The 12,500-nt window shown below is 39.5% G+C and overlaps 1 protein-coding gene across 2 annotated transcripts in view; it reads left to right on the top strand.

The window, feature by feature from the left end:
• septin12 (septin 12) overlaps positions 1-12,500 on the top strand; it is a 67,808-nt gene that overhangs the window by 37,264 nt on the left and 18,044 nt on the right. Inside the window, exons 1-2 of one of the 2 annotated variants that reach the window (XM_070847570.1) lie at positions 3-16; positions 10,419-10,829. In XM_070847570.1, the coding sequence (XP_070703671.1) occupies positions 10,457-10,829 (373 nt within the window). In that variant the 5' untranslated portion in view covers positions 3-16; positions 10,419-10,456. Of the gene's footprint in view, positions 1-2; positions 17-10,418; positions 10,830-12,500 lie in introns of those variants that run through there. The other variant, XM_070847569.1, reaches the window with a different exon arrangement.

Here is a 12,500-nt window from a genome sequence, read left to right on the forward strand (position 1 = left end):
TGTGTCTCCACACCAGGTAAAGAACAGCTCTCTCCTTCCTGTTTTCAGCCCCTTTAAACGGCTTTTAACCAGACCACGGTCATCTGTTTTCAGGAGGCTGATTCTCTTCACATGCTCTTTTACACTGTTAGTGGGGCACTGTGTTTCAGGGTTGGCACTTAAGATCGGAACATGTGGAAACTAGTTTGCATGCTTATTAGCTGTTGGCTTTTCAACACAGAGAACAGAGCGCAGACGATATTGATAACATTTGAACTACAGTGCAAACAGAACTGAAATTGTTATTGGAAATAAGGGAACTGAATGGGTGATAGAAAGAACTTTTCTAATGCTCTTCGTCAGTAAGATTAATGTTCAGATTAATGGTACTTAAGTTAAAGTTTATTACTCAGCATTTTGGTGGTAAGTTGGTTCTGTAGCCATCACACGACCCGATGTGTGTTGGAGTGTGAAACACTGCTGTCATGGAGTTGCGTTACAGTAACTGCCATTTGAAAAGTGTGTTTTAAAAAAAGTGTTTCTCACTGTGAAATAATAATAGACATTTAGAAAGAGCCATTTGAGTAGTTTGCTACTGTGTAACTAGTTTAATTTAAGCATTAGTAATTTTTTTTAATAAATATACATTTTGTAATAATATCATTTTACATTTTTACATATGTTATTGATGGCACTGGTCATATGGCAGAATATATCTGTATACAGAACCAGCTGCTATGATTTATCCAAGGCTGAAATGCTTTCATTCAGTTACCTATGAGCAGGGCAAATGTTTCATGACCCTACTCTCCCTGTAATGTCATTCGAATGGGGTGTGTTTAGTCATGACACAGAGAGAGAGTGGAGGATATGTTGCTCATGTCCATGCAAGTACTGTCTGCCCGACAAATTCTGCACAGCACATCAGTGACAGCTAACAATAGTTGTGAGTTGTAGAGAATAACCTAAAATTTAGATAAGAGGCTAATATGATTACCCTTAACACCTACAGTAAGTGTGAGTAATCATATGAGATATGGCAGATCGGTTTGTTGTAGGGGAGTGGTGCTGTTAGCTAGAAATATTATTCATTAAACTGTGAATGAAGGTGATAGATGGAGACTGTCAAGATAAAAAAATCACTTTGACTTTATTGAGAAATTGCATGCAATTGTGCATTTTGATGTGGATGATGTGTTGTGGAAACATTAATCATCAGTTTATTCTGAAATGTGTTATCTGGAAATCAGATAAAAAAGCTTCATCTGACAGCACTAAGGCGTGCGCTCCACTTGAATACAGCTTTCTTAGTGTGTAAATGAGTGTCTGATCGTTTTGCAGCAGAGGATGTGAAAATCGCGGAAATCATTTTCATAATACAGTCACACTTCTCCATTTTTCTTAACTGACACACAACCTTTTTTGATTTAATTTTTTACACACATTTCTCCCACTTTCTGCATGGAATGACACATTTTCATCTGTTTTATTAAAAAGTAGCAAAAAATATTGTAAAGTGGGTCCATGCATTGATGTGGTTATCTTTATTAGCCTATAAAAGAGCATACATTTCACCTACAAATACATTTTTCTCAAGGAAACAGTCCATAAAACAGTAATAGTGTTATTGGTGAAATAGCAATAGTTCTTAAGCCATGAGCGATAAATTAACTAAAATCTTGCTGACGTTCCTGTAGCTAGAAGGATTAGTAAGATTAAAGTGACCTCAACTTAATACTAGAAACCACACAGCAGAAGTGTGTATGCTGAATTGACAGAGCCTCGTCAAAATCCAAATTCAGCTTTCACTCCACTGGTGCCCAAAACATGTCACATGACCTCACCACAGCGTCTGTCCTGACCTTCAGTGACGGTGTCGCTTGTTTAACGTTCACAACACTATTGACCACTTACAAAACTATCAGACATGTTTCCCCAAAGAACCTTAACACTAATATAAGCATAAAATCCATTTTACCAACCATCTTAGGCTAAAGAGGTCTTTCCTTAAAGTGACGCAGTGCTTCCAAAATGCTTGTAGAAATGACTGAAGATTAAGGAGTATCTTAAAATGACTCCATCTGGTGTAAGTCTGGGGGGATCATATGTTTTGTTTTGTGTGTGTGTTTGTGTGTATCCGTCAGTCTGACGTCAAAAAGTACTGCACCAATCAGCGAAATATTTTTTGTGCACATTTATGCCTGTATGCTGACCGACCGCTTGCAGGTGTGCTGATTCACAAGTTTCGAAAAAACAATTTTATTGACAGTTTTATACCAATATTAACTGCTGACTCCTCCATCGTCTTAAGCAGCCAGTAAGGGTCGAAGGTCAGCGACCTCACAGAGCAAAAGGCATTTCCGGCATTTTGCCAGGTTAAAAACAAGCCTTGCCTAGTCTGTTGCAGCCATTTTGGTGTTTATCGTGCCTCAGAAACTGACTTCCATAGAAGAGTTTGGTCTCGTTTTGAATGTGAGTATCTGCAGATTCATTCCACAACTGATATGTTATGATCCACTGAAGTTACGCACGACTGTTTTCTGTTTTCTTCACTCCCACCTTGACAATACATTGTAGATTCAAACTGTAAACACTGTGTGCTGTAACTGTTTAATGTTAATAATGTTAAAAAAGGACCAAAGTTAAAAGGCTTACAATGCTTACAGTGGTCATAGGTTTAGGCGAGGTTATGCTTAGATGCAGATCTGCACTTGGCTGAGTGAACTTTTCTAGTTGCATCGTGAAGCCTAATTAAGAAAGTGAAGGAGAAGAAGTGAAGTTGTGATTGACAGCGCTAACATAACAAAAAAACTGTCTGCAGCACTGAGATAGAGAAAGTGTCATTAAAGGATATTTGGCTACATCTATAATTACATGTAAATGTATGTCTCGCTGCAGTCCATCAAGATCAAAATGTCACAAAAACCATTTCTCACAGACTGCAGCCAGCCTCATCAACAGCGCTGAGCAACCCCGTTGATACTGACTATTATCCCACTCCCTGGATTACTATACACTACATATGCAACATCCAGCCCATCCTCATACTGTTAACAGCAGGAGTGGTTGTTTTTTTCAATGGGGTTAAAATGGCCAGTGTTTGGCTTCATCTTGTAGCCCTAGTAATTATGACAGGAGCATAGGAGGAAGTCTGTGTAGGGAGGAGGTCAAGGTGAATGGATGAGTCAAACGTTCCCAGGAGACCACTGCTCGTGTCCCATGTGAAACCAAGTCAGCACTGACTTATTTTGAATAACATAAGGTATGCCACCTGCGTAACATGCATCACTTCCAAAATCTAATGTACTTACTTTATCCAAAACCATGCACTTTTCCTGAACCTAACCAAGTAGGTTTGGTGCCTAAACCTAAAGTAAGATATGTGACATAACTTATTTGATTGCCAGTGGCTGGTCCTCATCTGGAATCTTTGGAGGCAGTGTAATGAGAAGTGTCTTGAAGGAATCATAGATTCAACTAATTGGTTTCATAGGTCAGCTAGAGAGCCACGTGAAACTGTGGTGGCTGCTGCCCTGCACCTCCATCCCACACTGACTGACAGCTCAGCCACTGCTGGGTAAATGATTGTGACGGGGGAGGAGAAGGAGGGTGGGAAGTGGGGGGAGGACAGGGGAGGCACAGTCCTTTTCCTCACAGGGATTAGTGGAAGCTCCTTGGATCATTTGCATGTGAATGGATCCTAGAGCTGCTTTTAGCCACCAACATCCCCCTCCCTCCCTCCTTCCCTCTCTCTCTCTCTGTCTCTCTGTCTCTCTCTCTCTCTCTTTTTGTCTCTCACCCATTCTCCACTCCTCACACTCCTCCTGACATCAGGAAGAACCAGAGAGAAGGAGAGAGGCGGTCAGAGAGGGAAAGAGGCACTAAGACTGTGCGGGACCATCACTGCTGCGGGAGACAAACTTTGTAGAAAGAAGAGTTTAGAAAGTAGACAGTTCTTCCATACCGGTCTTTTCAGGGAGCCCTTCACTGCCAGCTAGGGAGGCACACACGTGGCTTTTGCGAATGAGAGAAGGTAGGAATTCTTTTTTTGTTTCTCTCATCCCCCATGGATATCAGTGGGGCATGCTCAGTCTCCTGGGCTAACAATGAGAGCTGACAGGACTGGTCCACTTTGGCGGTCAGGATGGGGGTGGGGGGGTGGATGAGGTTGTTAGGCCTTGACTGGCTTCTTACAAACTGTTGAATCAGACAGATCCTTAAAAGTCAGTGCTGCTGCTTGAAACTGGAGTGCACTGTGGTTTAAAGACTTAGAACATGCTAGAACTTAAGGTTTTGTTCCAAAATGCATCTGCAGACTGCAGGATGGACATTTTTAATTACATGCTTTGCTAATGCTTTTACTTATTTCTGTAGTGTCTATCAAGCTGCAACTTCTGTTGCTTTCACACCCTTTAAAGCTCTTTATTAGGGTATTTTTCACATATGCACACATTCCATATTATGTAGTCAAAACAGTAAGGCTGCAGCTAACAGTTTTCTATCAGTATTGATTCGTTTGCTGATTTTTTTCTTAATAATTGAGATGAATAATTTTCTTAATCGAGCTATGATGACTGTTAACACACCAGAAAACTGTGAAAACTGTCCATCACATTTTTCTAAAAACCCAAAGCACTCTCAAAATTTTTCAGCTCCCGGTCATGTAAGACGAGGAAGAATCAGCATATCCTCACGCTTGAAAAGAGGGTCAAAATAACTTAAAATGTACAATCGATCAACTTATTGTGCTAAAACTATCATTTACATGACATAACGTGACATAATATTCCATTTAATTTTCCATTTTCAACCCCCATATCTACAAAACCACTTCATGTCTCTTTTTTTATCCTCGTTTTTTTTTCTGCAATCACATTAAAGGATAAATAAATAATTAAATGAAAAACAAATCTGGTTTATGTAACCGTGAACCTATTTGGAAGAGAATATGTCGGTGGAATGAGGTCAAATGAAGTCTGACCTCCAAGTAAAGTGAAGAATCTAGACATCTAGAATCTATCAACCTCTGATAGTCTGACTGCTCATGTTTTATGCCGCGTCAAACTTCGTCGTGATGTCACTCTGTCTAGATCTCAGCAATCACTTTTGTATAATGTCATTTTACTGTTTCCAAAGGAGAGTCTGGCCAAAACTGCACAAATACGACCTAAACTGACATATTTTGGAATCAATACACAATATTAAAAACAGTAAATTAATAGAAGTAACCCACAACTCATACTATATCTAACTTACCAGGAAAGGTAGTGTCCTGGCCTAACAGGAGCAGGACATAGATGTATTAGAGAACTGTAAATGTTTTAAAGTCAGTGGCACTAAAGTCAGTTTTTGTTGTGCAACTCTGAGTGAAAAACTGTGTGTGTGGTTCCTTCCTACTCATGTGCAAGAGGAAGTCTGTTAGAAGGCAAAGGTTGGTGCATTTCAATATTAGCATAAATGATACTGTACTGTTTCACAGTTGTGCAGAGGAGCTGCAGCTTTGTCATACAGTTGAGTAACACTCCAATGGGCTTCCCATACTTGACCCACAGAAGTTTAAAAGCCGCCCAGCAACACTTCATGTCTTCTGACGCAAGGAGAGCGTCAACCTTGTTGACGAAGAGCCAAACACGCTTGTTTTGATAGCCTCAGAAACTGAAGCACAGAATTGTGTTAAAATCATTTCCTTCAGGATGAATAAAGTTAATCTTATCTTATCTTAAAACAGTTTCTATAGCTTGTACCGTGTTGTAAAAAGACAGTTACTCTGTACTCTGGGAAAGAAACGACAATGAACAAGTGTGTTCCGCAGCTACATCATAAAGTAACTGCCCAGTCTGAGATGAGTATGTAAGTTGGATGTAAGCCGTGCCATATGATACTTGTGGACATGTAGATCCACATGTGAATGCTTCATACTTTCACTGCAAAATGAATCAGTGTGAGCTTCTGCCAGCTCAGTACTTTGCTGTTCAGACAAGTTGTCTGTTGATCAATCTGTCTACGTGTGCCTTCTGTTGTTAATCATGACTCATCATGTGTAGTAAATTCAGGTTGAGGGTCATATGAAGCTGAACAAGCCTTGGGGGAATTCAGCTGACATAGTCTGGCTTCACACCTAGGCTGTCATGGTCCGTCACTGACAAGCCTGGAGTGATTTGGGCTTGTGTTGGGCATGTCATGGTAGAGGGTTTGACTAAAAGCGTCAGTCTCCTGAAAACAAATTGCTTGTTGCATTGTCAACGGCATCTTAAGCCCTCATTCTGAAATCACACTGACTGAATGTGTCAATTTTTTTGTAACTTTCTGGAAGATTATGCAAATATCACACACACTTTATGGTGAGCAGATGTGAGAAAATAGGACAGGTCTCTGAAGATTTCTTTTTTATTCATCACACAGCTACATCTGTCACTTGTCTTGTGTACATCTGCATTTGTACAGTTGATCGTATTTGGCCCATCTCTGGAGTTTTGTCTAGTGCCAAACATGCTTTTAGAATGAGGAAGTGTCTCTATCACTATCGCTAATACATGCTATTGTTATTCAAACATTCATATTTATATATTCAATTTGAATATTTCACCATAAGACCAACATTTCACAGTATTAGACGCAATCACATGCTGACCCTGGATCAGTTGATCACATCCAAGTGTGGCTTGATGATCGATGGCACACCACTGAGCCTTCACACCATTTGGTAAATGCATACATTTTGTCAATTGTTTAGGGAAGACTATCACTCTCACAGCCCAAATGTTTCAACATGTGATAGCTGATGGCCTCCCCCTATCTAACCCACCCCGGCTTAATTTTTGTTATTCATGAGAGCATTAACACCTCTAAAGAACACAGGGGGGCGAGGCCATTGCTGCTTGGTCCTGTAGGCGAACTGATCCTTTGTCGTCATCTGATCTTTGTCATCACATTGTTTAGTTAGTGTGTGAAGTAACATGTTGGTGAAACATTGAGAACTACAGGTTGAAACATCTCATAATTAATTATTGTGAAGTGACAACATTTTCCCGTCTGCGATCAAATTACATGGGATTGTTTTTTTTTTAAGTTTAAGTAAAGCAGTAAAGGTTAAGTTGCTGATTTTCAGTGTAATTACATGTGGATCAGTGCAAAAACATTCTAATTCACAATCCATGTTGTAGATATTAGATATTTGAAACTGCACTGTCCATGTATTTAAAGCTTTTCATGTGCCAAACATATTTCAGGTGATGGTCTTAATTACATTAGATTTATGTTCCAAAACTATGTGCTTATGTGGTGATGATGGTTTGGATTGAAACGCGTGTGTTAGTTAGGAAGTGAAGTTGCATTACGTATGTGATGTTGGTGATGTCACTTCCAATAACTCACCACTGAACCCGCTCATCTATCTGAAAGTCCCGTGTTTGACCCATCCAATCCGCCCCCACTTCTCCCAGGTACTTTGTCTCTGCAGTCATATTGTTTTCTATATCATTTTCTGTCAGTCATCTTGAGATTTGCACATAAAATGACGTGCTGGCTCTGCACAATGTGTCCGTAGAGACTAAATGATATGGAAAACTGCATTGTGATGACGCTCAAAATCTCCTGAAAAAGGTGTTCTATTCATGGTGAGATCAGGCTGCTTCCCACACACCTCTTGGCCTGCAGCCAACAGTCTAACTGTGAGTCTAACTTTCACAACCACTTCATACAGTGATTGAAATTTAGGAAACAATCGGGGGGTTTTTGAAATATTTAAATGATTGAAATATTTAAACTTACATATTTAAATGATTATGTTGAAGGTAACATCAGATGTACCATATTATTGAACTGATAACTGATTGTTTAGGCTGCTTAACACATTTACCAAATGTCATAGATTTAATTCCAGCTGTGTACCATTGTTCAAAGTGTAGGGGAAAAACTATACTGTATGACAAAACAAAAGCAGTGTCAACAATTACAGAAACAAACAGATGAACTTTCCTGTCCTGCATGTGATTCCTATGATATCCTCATAGAGACTTAACAAATATCTGATGGTTAAGTACTGTCCTTAGAGCCCAACATATTTGGGGTCTTGTATTTAAATTCAAACATAACTTTAATATTTCAATATATTCCTGTGGTGTTTCTGTCAGCAGTGCTTTGAGGCATTGTTGAGGGGCTTGGGGAGAAATGTGGAGCAGAACTAAAGATGAATAAATCAGATTCAGAATCAGAAGAATACGCAACAAGAGTGTTCTGATGCTGACAAGGCTCTGAGAAATGAGGTTAGCAAGATTTATCCAGAAAGGAAAATGATATACAGGTTTTTGAAATGACGGAGAGGATCAAGTGGTGACGGTATGAGGAAGAGAGCAAGAACTTATATAGAATAAAGCAGACTTCTACATGTTTGTGATAAAGCCTGGAATAATTGACTAAGCAGTTTAAAAGCTGCACTAGATGAGAAAGAAAGGCCAGTCTCTTCTCTCTTTCTTGCCCTTTCATTTGTATTTTCCCCATTTGACTCTTTCTTCTGCAGTTGGACACACTGTTTGCTTTTCACATGCACCTCTGGTAACCACAAACTCTGTGTGAATTAGTGTGTGTCCATTGGTTACTTTTTCTTCCACATTACTTTCTGTGCTTTTGTCTCCATGTCTCTACAGTTACATATTGAGTGTTCAGTACTTACCACCAAATAATCCAAAGATATCACCAAAACAATCTTATCACATCTTTCACAGTACGCTTTTTTTAATGGCATTCAGTGTAACATTATACATTTTATGAAAAGCATTTTACTCACACACATAACTGATTGAGAAAATTAGTAACTGTACTAAAATTGGAAGAAAAATTCAAATGGTCTGTATTAGATAAACCTATTTTCCCCCATTTGTTTAGAATACTACCATAACTAATACTGTCAACACAGTTTTTCTGTGTGCATTTCAGATATTTCCAGAATAAACTGCAGTAAATAATAACTGATAGAAGCCTTGTGAAAGCAATTTAGTATCGCACCTTGATGAGGCTGGAAAATTCACAAAAGACACGTTGATAAAGTAATCAATCCCCAGTATGAGTCAAGCTCCAAAAGCAATGGATCCTACATTTCCCATAATGCAACCAAGTGCATCTTTTTGTTAGACCCTCCTTGCCTGGTAAAAACCACTTTAGGATGTGTTAAACCTAATTATTTATTCAATAAACCCACTTTCATCTGAGCAAAGCATTTGCTGCTTCAGTAGAGCTCAACAGAGTGTAAAATGAAATGATGCTTAAAAAACTCTAGACTTGTCTGTGTCTCTCACTCTGTCCTTCTCTGTCCTGATTCATGAGGATTAGTTCTGTTCCAATGGTTGTACAGTTGGATATTTATAGCTGATTAAATTACACGGACTAACACTAACCAACAGCCTGTGCATGTGTGTGTGTGTGTGTGTGTGTTGTGAGAGTAAGGTCTGATGAAATGGTACAGGTTGTTGAGCCATACTGAAGCACACAAACATGCTTCAGTCATGTTGGTTTCAGAAGACTGTCAGTGTATTTGAAAGTATTTGTAAGTTCATACAAGCACACACACACACACACACACACACACACACCGTTTCAAGTTCTCAGGGGGATTGTCAGTGCTGTCCAATCCTCTTAAAGCACAGACCAGACTACACATACACGCTTATATAGACATAGAAGGGATAGACTATATAGGACAGCTAAGTTCTGGAGAGTGTATGTTTATGTATGAAAACAAGCTCGTGTTAGCTTTGGGGAAACTTTGGGAAACATTTCTAGTTCCTTGTCACTTGTGGATGAGCTTGTGTGTGTGTGATTTTATCCCATACAAATATGACTTTTATAGTTCTGATCTTTTTGTGTTGCCTGTGGATGCTCTTTCTTATGTCAGGAACAGAACAGGATGCTGAAGTTCTCTGTCTGGTACTACTGAAGTCAATACACTTGGTGTAGACTTTGTAAATGTGTTCATAAAAACAACATCTGATCAAATTCAATTTCATTATGTGCACCACATAATACTGTACATTTAAAGAAAAAATTCAAGGTTCTTGTGTTAAGGAGGAAATAGTTCAAAAATACACCCACCAACACATCTAAAGGTCACCAATTAGCATGCTGTAGTTTGTTTGTTTCAATTCTTCACTCACAGAGTTCATGTGACAGACTGCAATGCAATTTTTTTGCAATTCTGTTTGTGTACAGTTGAAACACACTGGGGTAATTAGATGCTGTTTCTTCATTATATAGTTTGTCCACCATAAAGCACTGACCACTTTATTTTTGTACAACATGAGATACTGATTGTTGGCGTAGACTGCCAACCATTAGCTGCTTCATAAAATCTTTTAAAAAATACAAACATGAATCTCCAGGCAGCCAAATCAGTGGAAACTATGCCTGAACTCATCTCTGATCTTCACCTCTTTCTTTAACCACAGAAACTGCTGGAGAGCTGGAGACGGACCCGCTCACCCCAATGGAGGAGAGACAGGAGAAGGAGAGAGGCATCATGGGACAAGAGCAAGGAGATGAGGGCAAAAACCAGGAACAACAACCAGCCAGCACGGATACGCAGAATTCGCAGACAGAAAAAGAGGAGAACTCCGTGGCGGTTCATACGGAGATGGAGGAGAAGGGGAAGGAGAAGGGAATGGAGGAAGGAGAGATGAAGAAAGAGACTGAGCTGGAAGCGGAGGTGAAGGTGGAGCTGTGCCATTCAGTGCCAAACCTGCAGATGAGCTACATCCGGGGCACTGACCTGTTTGGTTACGTGGGCATCGAAGCAGTACTGGACCAGATGAGGAGCAAGACCATGAAGGCTGGCTTTGAATTTAACATCATGGTGGTTGGTGAGTGTCGCACACTGGACCCCAAACACACACACTGACATATTGTTCTCTGTGTTATTATTAGCATTTACAGATGAACTTCTTGTTGCGGCAGTGGGACACACAGCATCTGATTTGTAATGAAAGTTACATCATCACTGTGTTTATGCACCGCGTTTCAAATCTCCTGTACTTTGAGATTATCATACATAGAAAATAGAACTTTGACAGTTATTAAAGCAGGGAGCAGGTTACCAAACAGGCACAACCAGAACCTGTGGCTTCCTGGAAAAGGGAAAACATCAATTCACAAATGTGAAACTCTACAGCATGCTGTTGAGAACTGTCATGAGCCATTTGGAGAACATTTAACACATATCTCACTATCTCATTGCAATCAGATGAGTTAAATAAACTCTGGGCCTGCACTGGTTGTCCACATGATGTTCACGTGTAACAGAGTTTTTTTATTTTTTGGGTTTGAAATGACTCGTGGTAAATCATAAGGATAACATTGCAGCCATTGCAACCCGTCTTCGGCTGCTGGCTGAGGCCATCTACTGGACCAATTCTAATACTATTTGTACCTGCTAGTCATTTCCACCCCAAAATATGTGAAAATAGAATAGGGCCCAGGTTTCAAATTCTGAACCCTTTAAATAGCATCATGTTCATACCAGGTAAAACTCTAGGATATAATTATGAAGTCGATAAGTCTCAAGTATATCTACTTGAAAATTAGAAGCATATGAAAAACATGTATAAAAAAAGGTTAGCTGGTTGTTGAGGGTTCCAGGGTTCTTTTTTCCAAAACACTGACTCGTAAACTTAAAGTGTTCTAAACAGAAACATTACTTTAGTACTTGTACTGTATACTTGACAGCGCTTTTGACAGACACAGTTTTTTGGTAGAAGATTAACAGTCAGTCTCTATTGTATCCTATTGTATTAATTACCTACATAGCAAGTGTATACTGTGCATATTTATATACTCTAAATCCATCCACTCGCCTTGTTGGTTAGTGTGAAAGTCTGCAGAGCAAAGTTTAAATGAAAAGGCACTGTGGTCTCTGGTCTGTGTGGTGTTTAAGGCAGACTGTTTTCATGAAGTTACTTACTGTGCTTAAGTTCAGTTTTGGCACAATCTGGCACACTGGTAGATGTTTACAAGTTGCATGAAGAAAACGAAAAGAGAAAGTTAATGCATTTGAAGTTTTGACCCAGTGATGCAGACCACAGCTGACAATAATTGAATCTGAACAAACTGTCAGGTCCCCTTTGTCCTCTGTCTCCCCATTTGTTTAGTCAAACTTAAACATTCCCCTCGAAGTTAATATGATTGATGCACATTACAGAGGTCCTCACCCAAACCCAAAGTGACCCAGGAAATGTGTTTCAAAATTCGAATGGATCTGATAAAAAGTATTTTGAAAAGTAATTAGATAAGTTTTTGCCTGATATATTTCAGACCTGACCCAGTGCATGTCTGAGAGGAGAGAGACTCTGGGCTCTGGTCTATTTTATGGACCCAACAGATTCAGGCTGGGGGATGTTACTAGTTTGTGTACAATGTGCCTGAAGGAGGCTTAGACAGAAGTGGTGCCAGTAAGTCTGGCCTCTTTATATTCATCTTCTTTAAGCTTATTTCTCACCTCAGTGAAGTTTTACAAGTAAAAAATATTGGTTATTGAT

This window comes from Pempheris klunzingeri, chromosome 17, assembly GCF_042242105.1.
Source record: "Pempheris klunzingeri isolate RE-2024b chromosome 17, fPemKlu1.hap1, whole genome shotgun sequence".
Lineage (NCBI taxonomy): Eukaryota > Metazoa > Chordata > Actinopteri > Acropomatiformes > Pempheridae > Pempheris > Pempheris klunzingeri.